Raw genomic sequence first — 23,284 nt, 5'->3', positions numbered from 1 at the left:
CCACCACTTCAAGGTGGAAACTATTAATGAAATTTTCCGTTCTCTTTATGTCCTGGTATTATTGTTAGCTTCTCTTCTCTGTCTACAGACTACAGCTTTTCACCTGTGTTCTTCTGGAAGCTGGGCATTTGTATACCTTCTGAGTAACTTTCGCTGCAGCCATTTTCTGGTAAGTCTCTAACCTTTATGTACTCATACATGCTAATGAACATGGAACACCCAGCATTATTGCACCGGCCCCATGACACTCTGTGCTACTTGATGTCTCCCTCTTTCTTCTTGAGATTGCCATAAAGATTGCACCTGTGCTCCTGCATGTACTTATGCACACCACAGCCTCTGAATAATGTAGACTAATAGAAAAGACTTCAAAGAATCATAACACAGTTTTAAAGGGCTGGAAGGAGAGGCTGATGGGAAATGTTCTAAGAATTCAGTATTTCCTGCTTAGGTAAGCAGTAATTTAGAAGGACATGTAAACTATGTGCAAGTATTTCAAAGAAAACAAAAAGCAAACAAAAGCTATGCACACTGCCCTGATGCTGTAGACAAAGAGCAAAGAAGGGAGAGGCTTGCAGCAAATCATCTGCTTGAATTTGTAATTTTTAAGTACTTGGACACATGGTGAGCAGGAGAATGAAAATATTTAGACAGATTTGGATGTTATTTGATAGAGGTAAATGCAAAGGAAAAGAGGGTGAGAGGTTTAGCAGTGACCTGAGCAAGTCATTATGTGATTGAAATCAATTACCTAGGAGATCATTAGCAAAAGAGAACAAATGCCCGCCCTTGTGCTGTGGATATTCTATTGGATCCCTATCACACATCAAATCAAAATACTTTCTTTGAAAGGCACTGAAGGGTTAATACCAGACTGTTCTTTCTGAGACAGTGATTTTCCAGCGCAACTGTGCTTGTCAGGCCAATGAAGCTATCAGTGCAAAGGGAACCAGTGATCAGCAGATACCAGAATTGTTTTGACAGTTGGAACTGGAAAGAAAATACTGCAGGTCAGTGAATTCTAACATTTTATAAATCAAATGTACACTGTGCTTTGTCCTTGTCTCCTAATAATTAGGATAGAGAAAGAAGAAAGATTTTTAAGAGCATGCATAATACTTGAGAGTGAAGATCACTCGGTAGGGTTCAAGTGGGATTTCCAAAATGCAATGGACTTCGTGCAAAACTTAGGCAGGCAACAACAGAACAAAACATTTAGCGCAAAGTTTAGGGGCATGTATTGTATAACTGATGTGTCTGAACCCAACCTCATTTATGGTGCTAAGTGCTTGATTTGGCCCAGTGTCTTTGGATAGTCTGGTATCTTTGTCAGTTTGGTCATTAGGGTTTGGTCATTTGGTCATACTAAAAGTCAGTTACAGCAGAATAGGGATTCAATATTTAAGAGTATTGGGGGCTTTTGCAAAGGAAGATCTTGGTTTTCAGATTTCAAGAAAATTGGACTCTTAATAATAAAGTAATTACTACTTTAATGATAAGAGAAAATCAGTTATGCTAACTTCTCTGGTTATTTGAAGCTATTTTAAGTAAGCACACAAGCAAGTAGTTCATACATGGAAGACAGAAGTAGAAACAGTGATACATATTAGGAAAAATCTCCTTAACACAGAGGTACATAAAAAAAAATCTTTAATTCAATCATAAACATTCTAGGACACAGGGATTCTCCCCTTCTCAAGAGAATATTGATATTCGTATCATGACCTTGCAGGCTGTAATCTTACATAAATAACAATGGGACAGATGTTCTAGGAAAAAATGCTCTTTTACATTCATAACAAGTAGACTGCAAATAAATACATTTCAAAGTAATATAACAAGCTTACAGTATGTGATTTGTCTGTAATCATACAACACATGCCTTGCTGGGAATGCCCATAGAGTATATAACAATCATGTACATTTTGAACATATACACAGAGGTCTGTATATTCGTATACAGGTGAATAGTCATATTAGTTGTGATAATACACAGACATATGCATGAAATCAGGAATGTAGAGTCTCCGTCCTTCCTTTTATACACGCACATCTCTCCTTCTCATTGCAGATTGCAGTCTTTACAGGCAGAGCCTGAAAAGCACTTGGGGAAAATACCCCTGCAGAGACAGAAAATCTAAAGATACTTGGAACAGTTGAAAAGCCCAAGATTACCTCATCTTACTGCTGGGGTAACAGAATTGCCCGCTGAACAGCACTGTTAGGCAATTTTATTGCTGTTATCAACTGAACAATTTTGCTTGTGGATGGCTTGTCCTTTTCCACAGAACAGGCCTGTCTCTTAACTACTGCCTTGGCAAAACTTGTGTAGGTGATAGTCTTGCTCTCATTGCAGTTCTGACAGAAGCAGCTCTTGGTTCCCTGGCCTCTCCATTTTACGGGCATGTACCTGTCCTATTTGCCCAAGATGGGAAATTTTGCAGTTGGAACAAAGATGAACCCCAGGTGTTGATGGCTAGAGTTATCGTCAGAACTCCTAGAATGTTGAGCACAAACCCAGCTTTGGCCTAGAATTATAAAAGAGAAGTGTTATTAGTTGAACTGAGCACTTTTTTCCTCCCTTGCTGATTAGGATTGTTTGTATGGTTAGATTTTCTCTTTGGCCTTTTTTCACAACTCCATCAGACCTTCATCAAATTACATTTAAGCTGGTTTTCTTCACAAATATAATTTGTATTAGGGGAAAATGAGTTTCCATTGGGTAAAACTCTTAAACTAGAAGTCCTGAAATCCTTTCAATCCACTTATGTAGGACTTTCTCATCTGACCTGGCATCTGTCTCTAATGTTACTTTGGATTTCTTCTTGAGTCAATTATAAGTTAAGAGCAGTTATCAAGAGACGTGGCGTCCTTGTCCATCTTTCCCTAAGACAGCAACAAAGGGCATCAGGGCAGCCCAGTGAGATGTGCTGGGCTTTCCCCTAGTCCCTGCAGAAGGACTGTCTAGATGATGGGACTCTTTGACATCCCTATGATCTACATTTGGGCTTTTCAAACAGTTAGTCATTGCCATTTCTCATTGACAGCAAGATATTATTGGAACATCTTCAAGAGGCTTTGGTTGTTCTTTAAAAGCTCAATAGCATCTTTATAAGGCTCTGAGTATAAAGAGTCAGTGTCACCCTTTATTAATTCACACATGTATGTTCTTCTTTCCATTTGACATCAGCTGAGTACAGTGAGTTTTTAACACTCTTTCAAGAAGAGCCAATATTAGAAAAAGGAAAGATCAAAAATAGTGATGGAAATTCTGAAAAGAATGCACTTTTGCTCACCATATCTATAACCTTGAGCTGTCCATATGAGAAGACAATGGCATTGGGTGGAGTGGCCACTGGGAGCATGAATGCCAACGATGCAGAAAGTGTACAGGGCAGCATGACATAGAGTGGATTGAGGCAGATTGCTTCAGCCTATCCAAGAAAGAAGAGCAAAGATGGTGGTTTTGATATACAAAAAAGCATAGAAACCTTTTGGCAGAAGACTGATTATATTTGTCCAAGTCAGAAGACTTAATCTTTCACAGACACTGCAGCCACTCATATTTTGGTTCTGTTTCAGAAACTTCTAGCCAATGTCTTTATGCAGCAAATGCAAGACTTGATTTTGTGGTCAGTGCTTTGTGTTTCTGATTGTGGAATCTGATCACTGTTGCAGTATAAATTAGTAATAATGGTTGATTCAAATCCACAACCAGGAAAAAAAGGTAGAGTGGCTTCAAAATGGTTAAAACAAAAAATAAATGATCAGAGGAAACAGGGTAGCCCAAGCTCTGAAGGTGAGTGGATCAGTTTACGGGTTAGCCGGAGTCTGTGGCCTACGCAAAAATATTTTGGTAGAACTTATTCCAGTTTCTGTCTGGAACCAGCTTTTCATGCTGCAGAACTATGTCTACCCCAGCAACAGGAATCTTCTGTGGAAATGCAAAAAAGTCTGAATTAGGTCATAGAGCTTGACTAATGCTATCACCTTCAGAGACTTCTGGAAGGCTAGTGGTCGGAGTGAAATACAGTAATGGAATGTTTCAGGGAAGCAAATGCTGCTGCTATTGCTGTCTGTATGCAGAACAAATAGGAAAAAACAAGTACAGCTGGCAGTGACTTCATGAGGTTGTTTAGGCCAGAAGGCAAAGTCTAATACGCCAATGAATGTAATACCTTTACTTTTCACCAGCAATGATTTTAGAAAGGTTGAACTAAGCACAGTGTGTGTGAATATACATGCATGCACATACATATATGTATATTTTATTAAGTCTTGTATTCCTGATCAGATACATGAACCAGTGTTTGGCTATGTCAGTCAGTTAGTTTTTATAATTGAGCAGACACATGCTTGGAGAAGAGTTGAAAGCTCTTCTAAGATCATTTTGAAATGCTGGAACTTACCAGTGAAGCCAGAATAGGGAGGAAGAGGGTAGTGGTGGCCACATTGCTGGTGCACTCAGTGAAAGTGGCAATAAGGAGACACAAGAGGAGGACAATAGCTGGATGAGGGATTTGCTGCAGAGGTGTCAGTTTGCTACCTAACCATGAAGACAGACCAGATACCTGTAACAGAAGAAAGAGGTCTGTTGAGATAGTAGGCTGGAGAAGAAGTAGCCCTGTCACATTGGCCTGACAAGCCACATCTCATACTAATTCTACCTTTCCTTCTTATGAAAGTTCTCAAACTTTTCTGTAGAAAAACATGCAAGAGGGCAATGATGATTGACATGATCATTTGGTAGGTTAAATAAAAATAAACATGCTTTCCCTTCCAAAGAATTTGAATGAAGATGATACTACATTTACAGTATGTTATTGATAGCAATTAATTATTTCTCTGTTTAGGCCATTAGTTGTACATGATGAATATTCAGGGATTTATTTTTTCTTAACCTAAACAAAGATCTTTGAACTCACTGTCTAAAATACCTTCATACATCTTTGCAGATATTCTATCGGTTTAATGGAACTTCATCACGTTGTCTGAGATCTCGATCAACTATCTGAAGCTTCTCATACCTTTCATTTTTCTCAGTCACCAGAAAATACCAGCATCTTCCCTACCATTCTGGGCTGTAGTTCAGCCATCATTATTACTCAGCTGTTCTTCTCAAGAGAACATATCCTAATTGTGCCTGTCTTGCTGCTTCATGCATTACAACCTAGCTTTCTTACTGGTTTTGCAACCACCATTCTTCTTTATGTCCGCCCTGCTTCATGTCTTGGTAAAGTCAACCTGACTTTTCTGACACTGAAAAGTGCTATCTCACAGGGGGGTTGGAATCTGTCCTGAAAGGACTAGTCTGATTCCTTGTCCTAGGGCTGGATCAGCTCTACCTAAATTATTACTGATAGATGTTTTTCAAACTTGCTGTTAAAAATCTCCAGCAATGAAGTTTCCAGAATCTCCCCAGGTAATTTTTTCACTTAACTATCTTTACAGTTGAACATTTTCTTTCTGCTTAACCTAAATCTCCTTTGCTGCAATTTAAGCCCTTTAGTACCATCAGAAATAAAAAAATACACTATCTTCCTTTCTGCAGCAGCTTTTATGTATTTTATTACTTATTTGAGAATAAATTAATGTAATTTCTTGAGTCTTTCCTTTTCCAGACATGTTTCCCAGAGATCTGATCATTCTTACTCCCTTCCTCTAAACTATTCATATATCCCCACATCTATCCCCACATCCAGCCCACATATACACAACTGAATACATTACTGTACCTGAGGACTTACCAGTCCTGAGTGGAAGGTTTATATTTTATGTCTTATGTATGATGGTCCTATCTATAGTTTTCATTTGTTTACTTTTTTCTCAGTAGAAACATGAAAATATTGATTAGAATAAGGTATATGAGCAGCTTAAAACTTATCCAGTCACTTCCACATCTTGCACTTGTGATACTTGGTTATTTCTTCATATTCCCCATACTGAGTTGCATCCTTCTTTTCTAGAAACACTTGTACAGGTCATTGTGATGTTTGAATTCTAAACTAGTATTTCCAGGCACTTGAAGCCTTTCCCAATTTATTTATTGTCTCTAGATTTAACAAACGTATTGTCTGTTCCATCACCTAGGTCATTACGGAAAAATAATTTGTAGCACTGGGCTCTGTAGCTGGAAATTTTTATCTGCTCCTGAAGGTTCTCTAGCTAGCTCTACATTTTTCTTCCAGAAGTTTAATTTAAATCATATTTCCATAAGTAGTTTGTTTGAAGTAGTTTGTTTGAAATAGTTTGTAGACCCATCCTGGGCGCATTCTCTCCTCACGCGTGCTGCATCAATTAAGTTTTATTTAATAGAACCTTTAATGTGCCGGGGTAGTTTCTTAATAATCCACTTTTCTAGAAAACACAGTTAATCATGCTGCCTTGATTGGTAGCACCATCCCAGTTGCATAAAACAACAATAAAGATTTGTTCTAATCGCAGGACTCCTAAGGATGGTGAAGTCTGTCCTACTGCCACTAGCTGAATAAATGCAAGTTTGGTGCTACCAGCGTGCCCCCTTGCGTTCGGGGAGAGCATGCGTGAAAAGCGAGATGGAAAACACCCAGGAAGACACAAATACCAGGTAAGCAGTGTTACCTCACTGCCTTTGGCTAAGGCAAAGCCACCTCCCAGCAGAAACACTATGTTCCATGGCATTTTCTGGTGAACTGCATTCCAGTCCAAGAGAGCTGGAGGTGCTTGGATCTTTGACTTGCTGCCTGAAATCCAGAAAGATTTTGTAAGCCATGTTACATTCTCCAAAGAAAAGAGGACCTCTTTGTGGGAGGTGAGTTTAGTCTGAACATCAGGAAACACTTCTGTCAGCAAGATCAAGTAGACTGTGGAATTATCTCCTAAAGCAAATGATGAGAGCCTCATCAACAAAGATTTTAAAACTTGACTTGCAAAAATACTAATGAATGATCTGTAGTTGCTCCAAGAGCTATAGTAGAATACAGGTCAGAGTGAGTTAAAAGTATGGCAACGTATCTGCAGAACTGTATGTGTTTCTGTTACGTCATGTATTCTCTCCTGAAGACTCCAGCTTCAGAAGCTTTTACCTGTGTGCATACTAGTGTCTGGAACACTGCTGAGATAAGACTTTCCTACTTAGTTAAATTACAAGAAACAGAGAACTTTAATGGGATATGTGCATTGCCTAGCCTAAAGCATACAGATGTAGCTATGCAGAAAAAGCAGTTTGAAATCTTGTTTAATGTTTGAAATTTCCTTTGTAAATCTAAAATGTAAACCTTCCCATGTACTTATTCTGACAGTTGATTTTTGATGCCTTCAGCAAACTTACCTGTTTGTTGTTTGTCATTTTTAGAAATGTTGGAAGGAATGATGAACAACAAAATTGAAATGAAGATGGCAACTGTAGCATCAGTGACATAGCTGCAATAGATCAGTCAGACATTCAGTCTAGCACTGTTTTCATTTTTATGAAATCTAGCCTACTTCATCTTTATTCAAAGTGAGGAGGAGAGGTGGTGATACCTTGTATCATTTTTGTTGAAAAGAACTGTTGCCCAACCTGGTATGAAACCAGGGTCTCTGGTAAACCAGAGCACTACCAGTAGTACGAAGAGGATCAAAACGACTATCTCAGCAAATTTCATTGAGCCCAATTTCTTGGTCTCTTCTTTGATAATTTCATAGGCCCGTTGCTCTTTAGCCTTTGCAGAGGCATTTGCAGCACAACCAAAATTCTTTGGAAAACTAGAAGAAAATGGACAAGAAGCATCAGATAAATCTGCCAGATGTCCTCAGAGTTAAGAATCTAAATTTTATACTAGTCATATTGTCTTTTAGATATATGTATTTACATATGCATATAGAAATTATATATGTTATTGAGAATGGAGCTTCCTGCCCCTGAAAGCTCATGATGTAAATATAAACAGGTGTGCTACCTGAACATATGGGGAAATAATGACAATGTCAGTGTGATTAACAAGGCTATATGATCACCAGGGAGTAAACAGTTGCGAAGCTTTTTAAAAAGATAGAAAAGGAGAATTTTGAAAAAGGAATTTGAAGATGAATGTATGTACCATTTCAGGTACTACAGTGCTCTGTCCATTTAAAAGAAAGGAGGTTAGGGATAATACAAAAGTGATAGGCTAAGTATTAAACAGGTAGGTAATGCAAGCCGGTTGTATGGGGTGATTAGCATTGGGAACTGGCACAATACTAATCCTCTAGGTCTGTAGCAACTCTCATTGCAAAGGTATTTACCAGCTGTATGTAGAAATCAATTTCCTGGTTTGAAGCACAACAATCTTTCAGGACATGAAAGCAATACTGCAGAACGGGTTATATGAAGTTTAGTTTCCTATTTTCATCTACAGAGTATATTTGGATGGGTTTGGTCAGGTTCCTTGGAGAAAATGTTGCAGTATTTTAACAGGCACTTAGTATGCTAAGTTCTGATAGTCTCTGTCATAGGTGAGGACTTTGCCACTTGCTGTCTGACTCTCAAGCATAGGCTCATATATATAAGTATCACTTGTGTTACAACATGTAATGAGTACTTGACAACAGGCCTGTCAGCTGTACTACAGTGCGTAAAGGCTACTTACTTAAAGCCCAAGTACAGTATCTGCAGCCAAATCCACGTCAAAACCAGTAACACGATCATGGTGGGGAAGGCAAAGGAGAACCAAGAAGCAAAGTTGATGATGTTGCCGTTGTTAGGAAAGAGCCTGTAAAATGCAGATGGCTATTAGCATCCAAAATTCTGCACTCTCTTCTGTATTTAATTAATGATTCAGAAAAGTGGAGGTAGTGAGGCCCAGTAAGGAAGAGAAGTTACTGACAAAGTTACCAAATTGATAGTTTTCCTTCTCTGTGTTGGCTGGAAGTCAGCTGTAGCAGAATGATGCAGTTTTAGGAGCTATGTAATCCCAAATTCAACCAGACTTACTCATCAACTTGTCCTTGCAGTACCAGGTTTGGTGTTGTCCCGGTCAGAGTTGCAATCCCTCCAATACTGGCTGAGTAGCAAATACAGAGAGACATTCCCTTGCAGAATTTCTTGTGTTTCTCCTCTAGCAGACTTTCATTTCTCTTTCTGTCTTCCTCGACTGTCAGGACATGACTATTCCCTAGGTCCCAAGACAGGAACAAAAGAGTTAAAGAAGATAGCTTGGATAGAAGATGTGCCTGTGTAATTCAGTATTTCAAGGCTAGGACACAATGGACTCAAAGCTGAAGGAGCCAAATATCCTCATTTTAAGGCTGACATTGTTAATTATTTGATCCTCTGTCCATTTTCACTGGTTGTCTTGATACAGAGCAGTTTTTCGGAACAAGAGAAGTTGAAATGTGTGATAAAGTCTGAACATACTGCTGACACTTCTCAGTGAACTAGGGCAATGTCTGAACTGCACACAGTAGGGAGAGAGGCAAGAATTCGGGGAGGTACAGCAGTGTCAAAGGAGGTGAACTGAAAGGAACTCTTTCCGTATCAGCACCTGACTGCCGGCACTAAGATTTACACTCAGAAACATTTGAGTTGTCTCAAAGATGGGAAGAGGGCAAGACAGCTGGTAAAGGGAGATTGTTGCATGATTGTATATCTTTGGATTAGAAAGATCATTTTAATCCCTGACCTTCTGGCATGAAACAGGCCAGGAATTTTCCCTCTGGAACTCCCTATTATCTGATAAGTTACACAGTAGATAATAATTGAACTAACATAAATATATAGGGAAATATCAAGCCCAATACAAGGCTTCAGCTAGGGGAGAATTTGTACATTTTGTTGTTTCATTGATTAGTTACCTTCTCTTCATATTTTCAATATATTTCTAACTTCAGCCAAGTCAGTAGATCTTATTGTGCTTTTGTCTGGTTCATGGAAGAGCCTCATAAATGTTCTTTGATACAGTCAGGATGCTTTAGGTACATTCTTCTTTTAGACTTTACTTGCGACTATAATTACAGTGAAGAAGGCATCAGGTCATCTTTCATTACCCCAAAGAGAAAAATACCCATAACCCACTCACCTTTTTCCTCTGCTTCTTTGGAGCTATCTGGTTTAGTTGGCTCTTCCTGCAGTTCAAAGGCTTTATTGATGTTTTCAGATGCTTGGCCAGCTGTGCTAGACTCCGTTTCTGACTTGTGCAACTGTTCCAACACTGCTTGTGCTATTGGGACCATCATGGCAGTGGTGGCTGTATTGCTGATCCACATCGACAAGAAGGCGGTCACAGCCATGAAGCCCATGAGAAGTCTGAGATGAAAAGGATTTGAAAAGTCAGTTCAGATCTCAGTGCTGCAATACCTTTTTTTAGGTACAAAGTTTTGGTTACAAATGCTGGGTTTGGAAAATGCTTCCACAATTCACACCTGGCACATCCTCTTAGCTAGTTTGCTTTGTAAATGACACAGTGAGATTTAAAGCAATTTTTTATTTTTTGCAATTTCAGCCAGTTGTGCTTCTACATTCTTACAACTAGGAAAATGGAAGCTGGTATCTTGGAGAAAACAGTTTATCTAGTCAGTATCCTGCTTCTGAGGAAGACATATCATCCTAATAACATGTTACTGTATTATAATATATTTCAAAGAGGAATTATAAGCTGAATTTGATCTCAAATGGCAATCAATTTAAGCCATAAGGAGGATGATCTCTTTCTTTTTGTAGTTTTATCCACCTCTATTATTTAAGATTCTCTTCTTACTCATATAAAATTCTAATCCTTGTTTCAGTATTACTCTGTTATTTGTCTCAAAATGATTCTTTAGATGAGATGTAGATTATATATTAGATCAAAAGGGATTTATCTTGTATGCATTTTTATTCTATTGCTTTGTAATTTCCTTCAGTATTCCCTCTTCTTATGATCTGAGACAGATTAAATAGGGCCATGTAGCCTCTGTATAGCTTAAAGTTCTAGTCTGGTAAATATTTGTTGTTTTCAAAACAAACATCCCCATATTTTCTCTTCTCTTTCAATCAGTGTAACAGTTAGTAAAGTGTATAAGTTTTCTGCATTTTGGCTGTAGTCTTTCCTGATCGTTTAAAGCTGTGCTTTTGGCCAAGCCTAGCAGCACCCTTGCCTTTTCAGCGTCGACTTGCTTGTTGTTATTTCTCCACCTAAAGCCATTTGGAATTCAAAAAAGATGCACCAGGTCTGTAACACATCAAAGGATCCCCATTTGCAAGGTTTGCTCAGGCGCTAACTCACTTGGACTGTAGAGAAGCATTTGTAGGCTATGATTTGCAGATTCATATAGGAGACTACAGGCAACTCAGAGATAGGAACTAATGCCATAAAGTCCTTTTTCCCCCAGCATTTTTACAACTGTTACTCACAGGGCTGGTCTGACACCAGTGATAAGCAAGACTCTCAGAGCAACGCGCTTGTGTAGGTGCCAGTTCTCAATAGCAATGGCCATCAGCAGTCCCCCAATAAAAAGCATATTGGTGTCCTTCAGGTACTCCCGGCAGACCTGTAACATGGAACAAGGGAGAGAAAATAACGACAAGAAGCCAAGGGAGAAGGCATTTTCTGAGGGAGGATCTTGTTCCAAAGACATTAGCACGCAGTAACTATGGATTGCATCTAAACAGTGAATTTGCTTGGATTTCAGATTAGCTGCTCCCCCCAGAGCTCACTCTAGGCTCATGCAATTTCTGTTCCACGGGGAGAAGGACAGCCAATTCCCCGTGTAACAATACGGCAATTCTCTCTTCTTTGCATTACACTCTGGAAATCACCACGAAAATAATAATCCCAGACTGAGAGAAGCTGACCAATAAATACATAGGCAAACATGTATAGAATAAGATCTCTTACTGTTGTTGAATCCATGATATTCATTAGTGGAAACAGCAGGACAGGAAAGAGAGCTGTGACAGCCAACGGCAAGGCTTCCGTGCACCAAAACAGTGCCATCACTATGATAACATAACCGCATTGGGCCTCCTGACAGAAGAAGAGTACGTGTAGTCAGAACAGACGGTACATCTCACTTAGGCTTTGAGAAGGCAACAGCCCATAATTATATTCATTGCCTGATAAAGGGATTAGAGACAAGGTTATTTTCTATCTTTCTCTCCCGTCTATCTTGCTACCTATGCAGATCAAATGACAAACTGTTCCAAAACCTTGCCAGACCTGTGAGGCAAAGATGGGGGCCCCCCATGGGGAAAAAAAGACACTTAGGAAAAGAAACAAATTGATTACTTTGAACCCTTCATGATAAGGGATTGGCAGTCCCTGCACAGACTTCTTGATTTTGCTGATGGTGGTAATTTCTTTTTATGTATTTCTGTCTTTGAGTTGCAGAAATAGTTACTGATCCAGTCAAGGTTTCTCCATCTTTTTCTTCACATTTCTGGACTTGGCCCAAGTGAACCCCAACAAATTTCAACAGCCTGGATTCCTTATACTGTAAATACTTCCATCTATTTTTAATTGGATTTTAAACGTAGTACAGACTTTAAAAGGCTCACTGACAAACTGGTCACAGATCAGCTTCCACTGACTTTGTCTTGTTTCTTTGAAGAAAGTATGTTACTCTTTTTCTGAGAAAACATTGCTTTAGTTCTGTTGGACAACCACTCCAAATTTATATAAAAACATTTAATTCAGTCCCTATACACTAAAGAGGTTAAAAATAAATTGTCACAATGCATTTTCATATGGCTGGGCTGATGAAGAAAGACAGGAAAAGTAACATTGCAGGCTACAGTGCCTTCCTTGTTTTGAAACTTGAACAACAATGGGTGTCAGCAAATTCAAAGGAAGGAAAAAGTGTTTGTGTGGTCTTGAATCAAGGATGTCTGCTAAAATATACTGGACAGTATGAAGAAAATGTAGTGATGATCCTTACTGAGGAAACCATGAAGAGGTGGAAATTATAATGGCCAGATTACAGAGGATTAATCCAAGGAGCTGGAAGAACGGCTGGCGGGATCAAACTTGTGATGCTTTAGAACATGCTCAGGTCTTCTGAACATGGCATGGAAGTTACAGCGTCGGTGAAGGGAAAGGATGAAGCAGCTGTGAGTAGTCTGGAGGAGAGAAGATAGCAATCTGCGTGTTAAATTGCCAGAGCAGCAGGGTTGGAGAAGTAAAGCTGGAAGAGATTCATTAAGAAATGAAAAGATGCTTTTCTGAGCCTTATTTCTGAATGAGAGCAGCAAGAACCTTGACTATGCATCCCATCAAACACTGAAAGCTGTTTTCCATTTTGATGATCCTTTTTCTCCCATTTTTGTTAAGAGATGCCTTTTGAGAGACCGTAGTAGGACTTTGGAACATGTATCATAGGCACAGTGCTAGTCTCTTCCAGCCTGCTGTGAACAGGCTCTCAGTAAAAGCTGGAATGAGGCTTTCCACAAAGTCAGTTGTCCTGTAAGGACATTCCTCTGTCATTAAAATCTTTAGCATTGTTTGTGTTCATTTGTAATAGTTTAGTGCCCAGTGCTATGTCATTATGGGACAGGTTAATAGCTCAGCAGAAGAGAAAAATGTGAAATTCCATCCTGTAAATTGTCTGCTTACAACTCTGCATGCTAAGGTACCAGCTTTTCCTGCTTAGCAGTACCACGATGCACAATTCTAACACAAAAAAATCTTCTTAGAGATAGCAAAGGGAAATGTCCAGGACATTTTAAAGTTTTCTGTTGTAGCTGACTACATAGAAACCAGAGAGTCATTTTCAAAGAGGAACTGAACTGAGACTGATGAATCCATTCCACAGGCAATACTTATTGCATGGTGACAATGACTTGAGCAAGTAAGTTTGAACTCGTGGCCTCAGGAGGAAAAACAAAACAAAACAAACCCACCCACCCGCATCTCTCTGGCTGCTTAGAACTTTTCTGATCCAGATCTCTTAACTTCAGTAACTCTTTTGCCTACGGAAAGTTAACTAGCAAAAAAGTACTTTTTCTGGTTTTCTTCTTAGTAAGCTTTTAAGTGATAGTTTAAGCTATTTATTTGCATAGCAAGGGAATAGGAGGACACAGCTGATCAGTTACCACATTTCACCTCAGGCTAGCGCTACTCGTTCTTGCTTGCAGTCCTCTGGTCATAGCTCCAAAGTCTCTGATAACACTCAGAAAAAGAGCTGTGAGGAAGAAAAAGCTTTGGAACAAGTTGCATAAAAAGGCAGGTAAGTGCTAGTGGAATGAAGAATGAAGTTTATCGAAGGAGACTAGAAACTGGGAGTCAGCAGGGATCAGGAGACAAGCAGGCAGGCAGAAACCAGAGGAAAGGGCTAGGAGTTGACATCCAAAGAGCAGTGACAGGAGGAGTAGATTGAGACTAGCTATTTAATGATGCTGGGACTGTAATAAGAGACCTGAAGACCAGATTCGATCTGTCTGCATGAAGAGACTGGGAGTGCAAGAAATAAGCAAGAGCGAAGAAGGGGCAGAACGCTGGCAGTCTGCCTGCTCACAGTGCTGTAGTTAAATGATCAATGCCTCAGAAATACCTGCCCCACTACTACAGGTTTTTGTAGTTAATTTTTCCTGAAGGAATCCTAAGCAAGGTGTCTTCCAATGCTTGACATTTTAAATTTTATACATGGTTTGGAAAGATTCTTACAGAAATATGCTAAAAGAGAGTGAAATACATATTATTTCATCCTTATGTATCAGAATGCTTTGTCCATCTGACCAAGAAAAATGCCTCTTCTATCTGGCAATGACAACATGGAAAGAAGTAGAAGAAAATGTGGACTGAATATTTTTTGAAAAACAGAAGAGGGATTAAAATTGAGCTTTAGATTGTAATTTAGGTTCACACGTATGAGCTTCAGCATAGAAAATCCTTTGCTAAATCAGTTAGATGCAAAACAAAAGTTACAAAATTGCACATCACTGAGCAGTCTTCTAGCATATGCAGTCACAGATGTACCTGTCCATCCATCTATGTCCCATTGCTTTTATATTCCCCCCCTATCAGTAGTCAAAGGGGTCTGCTCAGAAAAAAAAATAAAAAATCTTCAAGCAATAAATGAAGGAGGTGCCTCTGAGAAAGAATCTGTACGTTCTCTTCAGCACTGTCACTTAAAAAGAACAACTCTAAGGAGAGACTTGGCTCTCAAATAAATTTTAAAAAATTCTTACCTTGGTAGGAACAGCCAGAGGCAGAGGAAGAAACAAAAGGGGTACAAACACTATGATCAGATATTTCCTGAAGGCCAGGGTCATCTGCAAGAAGCCAGCCATGGTGCTGGAGCTAGCCCAGTGCTGAAAGGCCTGAACTCTACTGCTGGAGACTATATAAACACTCGGGAATATTAACCATTGACCTCAGGAGGTTGGGTGTTGTTTTTGGAACTGTAATCAGAGAAAGAAGGAAGAGAACAAAGAAGGGAGGGGACAGCAAGAGTGTCAGACCAGGAACTTTCTTAAGACAATCGTCCCTATACCTGATAAATCTGGGAGAGAATTAACTCTTTGTGGACCAAGTAGTTTTATTAAAAGCATCCTGGAATTGACCTACACATTTTTAAAGAATATTAGTTTTGGTCTTTAATAATGCCTTCTTTGAATAGGTACTGTTATTCCTCCTATAAAAAAGAGAATCTGCTCCTCCCATAATAGGTTGAAATTAGTTTTAAAAATATGTAGAGTACTGGAAAACACATCTGCACCTGTAATACTCAAATACAGAGATTAGAAACATCTATACAAAATGTTATATAAACATCGGCGTATTCGCTGAGAAATTCTTTGAGTAGCAAAATCCACTAGAGCAGAGCCCCTGTCACCAGATGCCACATCAAGTCCCCACGCAAGAAGGGACTTAAGGACTTACGGTCCTTCCCACCTGGGAGCAGGGGCACCCATTTTCGTGCAGTCCAAGGATGACCCTCATGACAATTCTATTTTCTTCTACTCAAAGGGCAGCAGGGGAAATGTTAAGGTCTGGTCAGAACCCAGTTCCTCCCACATGGCAGCCCAATATGTATATAGAAGAATATATATATACACACATAAATATACATAAGAAAGTCTTAGGGCCAAAGAGGGAAGCTAGTACTCTTTCTGACCTAGCCTGTTATATATCTCAGTGGATTGGGAAAGACTTGGCTACAGGGCATCACTTTGCAGACACTGGGCTATTTTTTTCACCTCTCTGATCTTGCAGGTTTATAGGCACGGGTTTGGTAGCTTGCAGGGGGAAGTGCTACTGGGAAATTCCCAGCAATTCTTGTGCCAGTTGCAAGAAACTTCCAAAATCTAAGCAGTGAATTACTTGGTTCTGTAAATACTGAGCAGGAACGGAACTCAACTTTTTAATTCCAAAGGGAGCGACTTGTTAACGTCACTTTGATGTCTTTATTTGATAGATCATGTAACCGCATGCTTCAGATAATGATGATAACATTTCCATTTTACTGGTATAAATTGTCTTAGCGCTGTTTAGAGCTTACTCAAGCAGAGACAGAGAAACAGAGGAAGCAGAGACATTAGGTCATATGATGCCAGCTGCACAAATAGCTTCTACTATTTCTCTCTCCCATCCCTTTTGTGCTGTGACTTGCTTGCTTTCAATAACACCCTTATGACTGAAAAAGTGGCGTTTGTTGCCACTCACAGCTTCCTTGCAAGCTTGACTTAGGCATATTGCTCACAAGAAACAGCCTCATGTTACAGAGCTGCCGATCCTGAGCTTTAGCATTTCACCTTTGGTACAAAAACAATGAGAAAGAGCTTTTAAATGGATTATATTCCCTGACATTTTTGCATCCACTTAATGTTGAATTAGTGTCTGAAAAGACACAGTGACAAAATCAGCCAATGGCAAAGTAATTTTTCTACTTTCTACTCTTATGTCCTAAGGTTGCAAGGAAAATCTAGGAGGACACTGCATTTTCACATAGCTGGAACGTGAAGGCTGGCCTCCAGCTGCGGCCCAACAACGCAGAAGGGCCTCAGCTAACAAACCCTGCCTGTTCTTTAGAAGCAGCACATCCACAGCAGTGGTTTCCAGTGCTAGGTAAGTACTGTTCCTTTCAAAGACGCTATAAAGGAGCTCTGTAGGTGTGTTACTGCAAAATGTGTGGTTTGTGTCTTCAGGGGGGTTTATTAGAGCTTCACTTGTAGCCTGTTAACGCTCCCTCAGTGGTGTCAAAGGAGGGATGCTATTTACACGGATGTGGAACTACTCCAGTTTATATAAATGGGTTAATCTAATACTCTGAATTGTGTTCTTGGAATTTAAGGAACAGCTTGGTCTTTGCTTATGGAGCTGCTCTTCCAGGCAGACCAAACCTAATGGGAAACCTGCCAGCACAGCCAAAACCTCTTGCGTGTTACAGTTTCTAAGTTATCTTGTCCTTTAGAAAAAAAGGAGTATTTTCTAACGGGAAGGAATAGCTGTGAGCACACGTTGCTAGAACATTTCTCAGATCTTAGTGCATTGAAAACGTCGATTGCAAATTTCCTTTTGTTTGGAGATAGGAAAAAAAAATAATAAAAAACCACCAGGTTTTAGGTTTAAACTTCTTCAGCCATCAATAAATACCACAGGCGGGGCTGAAACGCTGCCGGAGCACGCGTTGCCGCCCGGTCTCACCGGTACCTAACGTGGTCCCTTCCCCCGTGGCAGCAGGAAGCGCCCCCGCCGCCGCAGCCCCCCCCGGTTGCTCGGGGCGGAGCCGGGGCAGCCCGTCCTGTGCGTGCCGCGCCGTGCCGTGCCGTGCCGTGCCGTGCCGTGCCGTGCCGTGCCCCGCCGTGCCCCGCCGTGCCGTGCCGCCCGTCCGCCGCCATGGCCGCCCCGCCGTCCGCCGCCGCCGCCCCGCCGCCCGCCCGCCGCTGCCCGCCGCTGCCCGCCGCCGAGCCGCTCCTCTTCCTGGCCACCCTGGCCCTCGGGCTGCAGGGCCCGCTCGCCACCCAGTACCTCTGGGACAGGCTGGGGGCCGAGCACGGCTACAGCGGCCCCAACGCCACGAGCCCCGCCGGCTGCGGGAACGGCAGCGCGGCCACCGAGCCCCTGCGGCAGGTGGGAGAGTGGGACGGGATGGGTCGGGATGGGACACGGGTGCTGGCACCTCCCCGGCAGCTCCGGCGTGGTGCTGCGTGCTGCTGGCCCAGCGCCTCAGGAACCTGTTTCTCTTGCAGGAGGTGGAAGCGCTGGTCTCCCACTGGAACCTCTACATCAACCTGGGAGGCTTCTTCGTTGGTCTCTTCTCCGTGACTCTCTTTGGACCATGGAGTGACAGCATAGGCCGCCGTCCGGCTCTCATCCTGCCGGCAGCGGGTATGGCCATGCAAGCAGCCATCTATCTGCTCGTCATGTACCTGCAGCTGCATGTTGCCTATTTTCTCCTTGGACGTGTTTTGAGTGGCCTCATGGGAGACTACAACCTGATCCTGGCCAGCTGCTTTGCCTACGTGGCTGACACCAGCGACAAACGCACACGTACATTTCGCATCGCCATCCTCGAGGCATGCCTCGGCATCGCGGGCATGCTGGCCAGCATTGGTGGCGGCCAGTGGCGCAAGGCTCAGGGGTACATCAACCCCTTTTGGCTCGTGCTTGCTGTCAGTCTTGCTGCCACTCTCTACGCTGCTTTCTGTCTTCAGGAATCAGTGAAGCAGCAGAAACCAGCCAAGCTGTTCACGCTCCAGCATTACAAGGCTGTCTACAGGCTGTACACAGCCCCGGAACACCTGAGCTCCAAGCGGAAGCTCGCTCTTTACTCCCTGGCTTTCTTTCTTCTTGTCACAGTACATTTTGGAACCAAGGACCTCTTTGTTTTGTACGAGCTTGGCTCCCCTCTCTGCTGGGCTGCAGACCTCATTGGGTATGGCTCAGCCACCAGTTACCTGACTTACCTGAGCAGCCTGGGAGGGCTGTGGCTGCTGCAGCTCTGCCTTGAAGACACCTGGGTGGCAGAGATAGGATTGATCTCCAACATTTCTGGACTGGTTGTGATTTCTCTTGCTACTACAACATCACTGATGTTTACAGGTGATGTTGAATTCTTAAATCCCTGTATCTCAGTCTCTTAGCCAGTAAATGTGGGAGGCCAGTGTACTTCTGGGAGTTCAAGCACATGGAGGAAGTTCTGCCTCCATTTCAACCCGTGTACCAATAAAACAGTGGCTTGCTAACTGTAAAGTTGGCCAAATGCTGAAGCTGAAAGTGTAGCCATACAGTTCCTAGAATATCAGGTTTCCCAGAAGCTGTATTACACTGCAGACACAGACTGAAGTGCATTATGAGATGCAGGAGGGTGAATCGAGACTAAATATAGCAGGGAGAAACTGCCTGGAGCTGCAGATTTCTGGGATTGTCTTTGGAGACTTGATTCCTCAGCTGAGCTTTCCCTAATGTGCTTTATTTTGCTCACAGGTTATGGGATTCTGTTTCTTTCAATGGCAGCCACTCCAGTCATCAGAGCCAAGCTCTCCAAGCTGGTCAGTGAGACGGAACAGGGTAAGGAGTTAGGCAGTATGCTTAAGCAAGGCCCTGAAACACTTGTCTTCTTGGTACATTGAAACCAAACTGCTTTGGGAGGTTAGGATTTGCCTGGCTCATTTGGGCTCCTGTGCCCCTGCATTTACCCTTAGGCCCAGGGTAACATTTTATTTTTTCAGAATAATTGTCTTTGTTGATTTAGACTAGCTACGTTTTCAAGGTGAGGACAAGAGAAGAAAAGCAAAATGAAAAGTATTACATTCAAGGTCAGGAATAGTTCATTCATCCACCTGTTCGTTTCCAAATCTTTTACAAGGAGTAAGAGTTAAAATTAATTATATAACAAGCAGAAGATAGTAATTTCCCTGATCATAACTTTTTTTTTTCCTGTAGATCAGTAACAGTGGGAAGAAACCCAGTGTTGTTAGAGGGTTATATCATTGACCATGCTGAAAGATCTTGGATAACCTGTAGGAGGAGCATATTTGCCTTTCTTCCAGTAATTTGTCTGGAAAGCTTGCACTTGCTGCTAAATGCTGCATAGGAATGCTTCTGCAGGCACACAGGGGAGAGGAGGGAAACAAGATGTGAGAGATCAAAAGGTGACTTTGCACAGTTTGTGTTTCTCATATAAGAATGAAGGTGGCACATACTTGACACCAGATTTATGATGCTAAAATCTATAAAGTGCAGTTTTCTGCTGTACTTAATGTTTAACAAATGATAAGATGTGCTTGGCTGTAAAGAGATCTATGTGGCCCTGTCTAAAGCATTTACAATCCAGCTGATATAGAATATCCCTGGTCAGCTTTGGTGATACATGTTCTGGAGGTCAGTGAAGTGGTCCCAGCTACAGAGGAGCTGGGGTTGACGAGTTTGGCCTTCCAAGCTGGCACGGTGTGCCTGATTTCTGCTCCCAGCTCTGCTTACCACACTGATAATCAGACACCAGGTTTCTGATGGGAAGAGTCACAGAATCCCACCGAAGGTGACACATTAAAAGATGTTTGCAGGCAGGGCTGTCTCACCGTTAACCTCTCATATCTTTTCCAGGTGCTCTCTTTGCTTCTGTTGCCTGTGTGGAAGGGCTGTGTTCACTTGTGGCTACAGGAGTGTTCAACTCTCTCTACCCTGCCAGCTTGCACTTCATGAGGGGATTCCCATTTCTCTTCGGGGCTGTAATCCTCCTTATTCCGGCAGCTATTCTTGGGTAATTTACTTCAAATCTCTAAACTTTGCCATAGGACCTGGGAAGTGTAACATGAAAAATACTATTTACTCTACTTAGGCTCACAGTTTTTTAAGGCATATTTTCAGTTACACTTGTGAGAGGGTGTGTAGTGCCCCAGTAAGCAGAGGTGCAAATCCAGTTCTTCTGGCATCTGAATCATAGAGATAAACCTGCAGCCCAAGTAACGTAGCTGCTGATATTCAGAGTGCTTCAGGGTCTCACTTCAACCTCAGAGTGGAATGCAAAATCTGGAGCTGAATTTGAAAGTCCTTCTTTATGGAAGAGATGCAGCTCTCTTAGCAGTCTCTCTTCCTGTCATTTCTTTAATAACTAGAGCAAAAGCTGTGTCGTGATAGAAAACAAATCCCCTCATAAGTCCTGGGAGGGGGAATGTGTTGGGATTTGCAGCAGAAGTGCGACAGCTCCTGGCAGGGTCATTTTGTTCTGTTCCTTTGAAACTTTTAAAACTCACTTCATTCAGCGATATCCTAGTGTGCCTTCTTAGGCTGACTGTTCTTTCTTTCTTAGGTGGATAGAAATCTGGGACTCAAACCATGACTACAGTCACTTCTCAGATGCTTCCCTGTCCCCTGCAGATGGCTGAGCAGCAACTTAGCAACAAGGAATTGGCCAGCTCAGCCGTGTCCATCTGAAGACTGCACTTTATTCTTCCGTTGAAGGACAGATTACCGTGGGATGGACACCCTGCTTGTCCTTACTAATTCTTAAATGCCAAATAGTTGGAAATTGTGGCTCTAACTACCAGTAGGAACTTGATTTGCAGATATGAATGCCTTCTCACCATTGTGTTGGCTCATTTGTCAGAGAAAACACAAGAGACCCAAAAGGCAATCAAGAGTAAAAGCTATTATTGGCCATTTGCAAGGCTGTTTAGTGGTTTGGGGGTTGGTGAGGGGGGAAGGTTCTGTGGCATGCTTTTAGTGGTGAGAGAGGACTGAATTCTGGTTTAATTGCCAAACATCTTCCCCTGTGAGTACTACAGTGTGCAGTAGATGAGCTGTTGGTGTGGTGAGGCCCAGAGCAAAGCCTGCAGAGTGAGACTGAAGCAGAGGTACCCAACAGCACGCTGCTGAGAAGTAAGGTCTGGGCTCCAAATCAGCATGTTGGCAATAAAAGTCACACAAATGTCATGTGCCAGACTAGGCTCCCGCAGAAATCCTTCTGATGGTTGGTGTACCACAGGAGTGCTACTGCTCTCCTTACTGACTAAACTAAGTTTAGCTTCGCAAGTTGGAGTTGGCTTAGGGAGAGAATCTAATGCATGAAGTGCTTGTAGTTAGGAGTGCCAGTGGCATGTCCTGCCTGTCTGTCTGCGGCTCAGCCAGGATTTCAAAGGTCTTTTTGAGAAGTAATAGTTCACCTGAGAATACTACTGTGCAAGTAGGTGCCTTAATTGACACTGACCGAAACTGATGAAGTTAAGGCTAAAATTGACAAAATTGGGCCCCCCTAACTGAAGACCCTTACACTACAAATTTGAGGCCCCACCCCAGCTTTCATAAGTGTGCCCTAAACACTGCTCTGCATATGGCAGAGCCAGAAGCAGTCCTTCCCCATCGATACACAGTGCTGTTGCGATGAGTTGCTGTGGGGAACAGGACCAGTGTCTTAGGAGGTAAATTTTTTTGTTTTATGGGGCATAAATTTGTGTCAGTGACCTCAGTTCTGCTGCCCTTCTCAGGCTGTGTTTATGCCAGCAAGCAAACCCCATGTTCCTGGTACTCATAATTGTTCTTTTCAAAGCATTAACTGTATTGCCTCAATCCTATTTTCTTCAAACTGTCATAAACCAGCAGTCTGTGTACACTGTGTTGCACATACTGTTCAGATGCATGCAATAATGTCTTTACTGTGAAATTGTTTAGCAGACATGTTACTTTCAGAATGAATAAACCCTCCATTCTCTTTTGTGGTTGGTTAAAAGATAGCTTTTCTTGTACAGCTGTTGATGTAATTTTCCCTTGCCTCATTCTGTGCTTCTCTCCATTATTTTCATGCTTCTTCCTTTATTGAAGATTGCAGTAAAGCAGCAGCGGGAAGTTATCTGCCTGGTGGAAAATGAGCGTGTGAGAGTCCCGAGTCAGGAAAAATGCGGGTTTGGCATTTGCAAGCAGCCAAAGCTTGCTTTTCCCAAACACCAGAGTAAAGCTTGCAGGAGTGCCTGGTCTGTAACCTGTCCTTCAGTATGCAGTAAAGGTAAAATGCTTGCATTCAGCTTTGTTCCCTCTTCATTAGGAATTTGCGATAAAAGTAGGGGAGAAGCAGGAGGTGAAGAAGTAGGGAAGCTTTAAGAACTTGGTGTTATGCCACTTGATCCATGTAGTTACACCAGTGGACATAAGCAGGAGTTAGATGACTGATTGACGGGCTTACCCCAGAATTAGCCTCCCTGAGGAACAGGGCATGCTGTGAGTGTCGCATTAGATATTTGTAGCTGAACTGATTGTGAAGTAAATCTCTACCAACAGACTCCACGAACGCCAATGCTAGCAGCTGCTCAGTGTTGTGCAGTGAAGTGAAACGCGTGTACTGGCTCTGCTTTCCTGTTTGTGCAGTGTGCTTGCAAAGGAGAAATTCAATAGGAACTATTATGCTCTATTAAAAAATTATAACAAAGTTTTTCTAG

General features: G+C 41.9%; 2 protein-coding genes and 1 long non-coding RNA gene across 5 annotated transcripts; 2 read left to right on the top strand and 1 right to left on the bottom strand.

Moving 5' to 3' along the window:
* Positions 1-85: 85 nt before the first annotated feature.
* On the top strand, positions 86-17,264 carry LOC121098210. Of its 2 annotated transcripts, XR_005831208.1 has the most exons (5): positions 86-169; positions 893-1,010; positions 6,445-6,586; positions 16,823-16,979; positions 17,206-17,264. It is a non-coding gene; the product is annotated as an uncharacterized LOC121098210 (long non-coding RNA). The 2 variants fall into 2 exon arrangements; XR_005831207.1 differs by lacking the exon at positions 17,206-17,264 and having other exon boundaries at positions 16,823-17,106.
* On the bottom strand, positions 1,640-11,942 carry SLC13A2 (solute carrier family 13 member 2). Of its 2 annotated transcripts, none has more exons than XM_040615904.1 (11): positions 11,814-11,942; positions 11,330-11,466; positions 10,017-10,243; positions 8,933-9,113; positions 8,589-8,711; positions 7,504-7,725; positions 7,310-7,401; positions 6,601-6,722; positions 4,410-4,571; positions 3,297-3,434; positions 1,640-2,528 (listed from the first exon to the last, which is right to left on the bottom strand). In XM_040615904.1, the coding sequence occupies exons 1-11, from the start codon at positions 11,910-11,912 to the stop codon at positions 2,397-2,399; spliced, it is 1,635 nt and encodes a 544-aa protein (XP_040471838.1). In that variant the 5' UTR covers positions 11,913-11,942; the 3' UTR covers positions 1,640-2,396. The 2 variants fall into 2 exon arrangements, with proteins under 2 accessions (XP_040471838.1, XP_040471844.1); XM_040615910.1 differs by having other exon boundaries at positions 8,933-9,121; positions 10,019-10,243.
* A 480-nt stretch (positions 17,265-17,744) lies between the features above and the next one.
* Positions 17,745-22,567, top strand: SLC46A1 (solute carrier family 46 member 1). The gene is made up of 5 exons (XM_040615832.1): positions 17,745-17,984; positions 18,104-18,956; positions 19,341-19,424; positions 20,460-20,616; positions 21,166-22,567. The coding sequence occupies exons 1-5, from the start codon at positions 17,751-17,753 to the stop codon at positions 21,239-21,241; spliced, it is 1,404 nt and encodes a 467-aa protein (XP_040471766.1). The 5' UTR covers positions 17,745-17,750; the 3' UTR covers positions 21,242-22,567.
* Positions 22,568-23,284: the final 717 nt, after the last annotated feature.

Source organism: Falco naumanni, chromosome 1 (genome assembly GCF_017639655.2).
Source record: "Falco naumanni isolate bFalNau1 chromosome 1, bFalNau1.pat, whole genome shotgun sequence".
NCBI lineage: Eukaryota > Metazoa > Chordata > Aves > Falconiformes > Falconidae > Falco > Falco naumanni.
The sequence above is the reverse complement of the archived record's forward strand: the minus strand, read 5'-3'. Positions and strand labels throughout refer to the sequence as shown.

Coding starts and splice junctions, on each gene's coding strand:
- SLC46A1 (XM_040615832.1), top strand. CDS start 17,751: ATGGCCGCCCCGCCGTCCGCCGCCGCCGCCCCGCCGCCCGCCCGCCGC. Junction 17,985..18,103: donor CCACCGAGCCCCTGCGGCAG/GTGGGAGAGTGG, acceptor TTTCTCTTGCAG/GAGGTGGAAGCGCTGGTCTC. Junction 18,957..19,340: donor AACATCACTGATGTTTACAG/GTGATGTTGAAT, acceptor TTTTGCTCACAG/GTTATGGGATTCTGTTTCTT.
- SLC13A2 (XM_040615910.1), bottom strand. CDS start 11,912: ATGGCACTGTTTTGGTGCACGGAAGCCTTGCCGTTGGCTGTCACAGCT. Junction 9,122..10,018: donor TCCAAAGAAGCAGAGGAAAA/AGGTGAGTGGGT, acceptor GTTCCTGTCTTG/GGACCTAGGGAATAGTCATG. Junction 7,726..8,588: donor ATACTGTACTTGGGCTTTAA/GTAAGTAGCCTT, acceptor ATTTTCTTCTAG/TTTTCCAAAGAATTTTGGTT.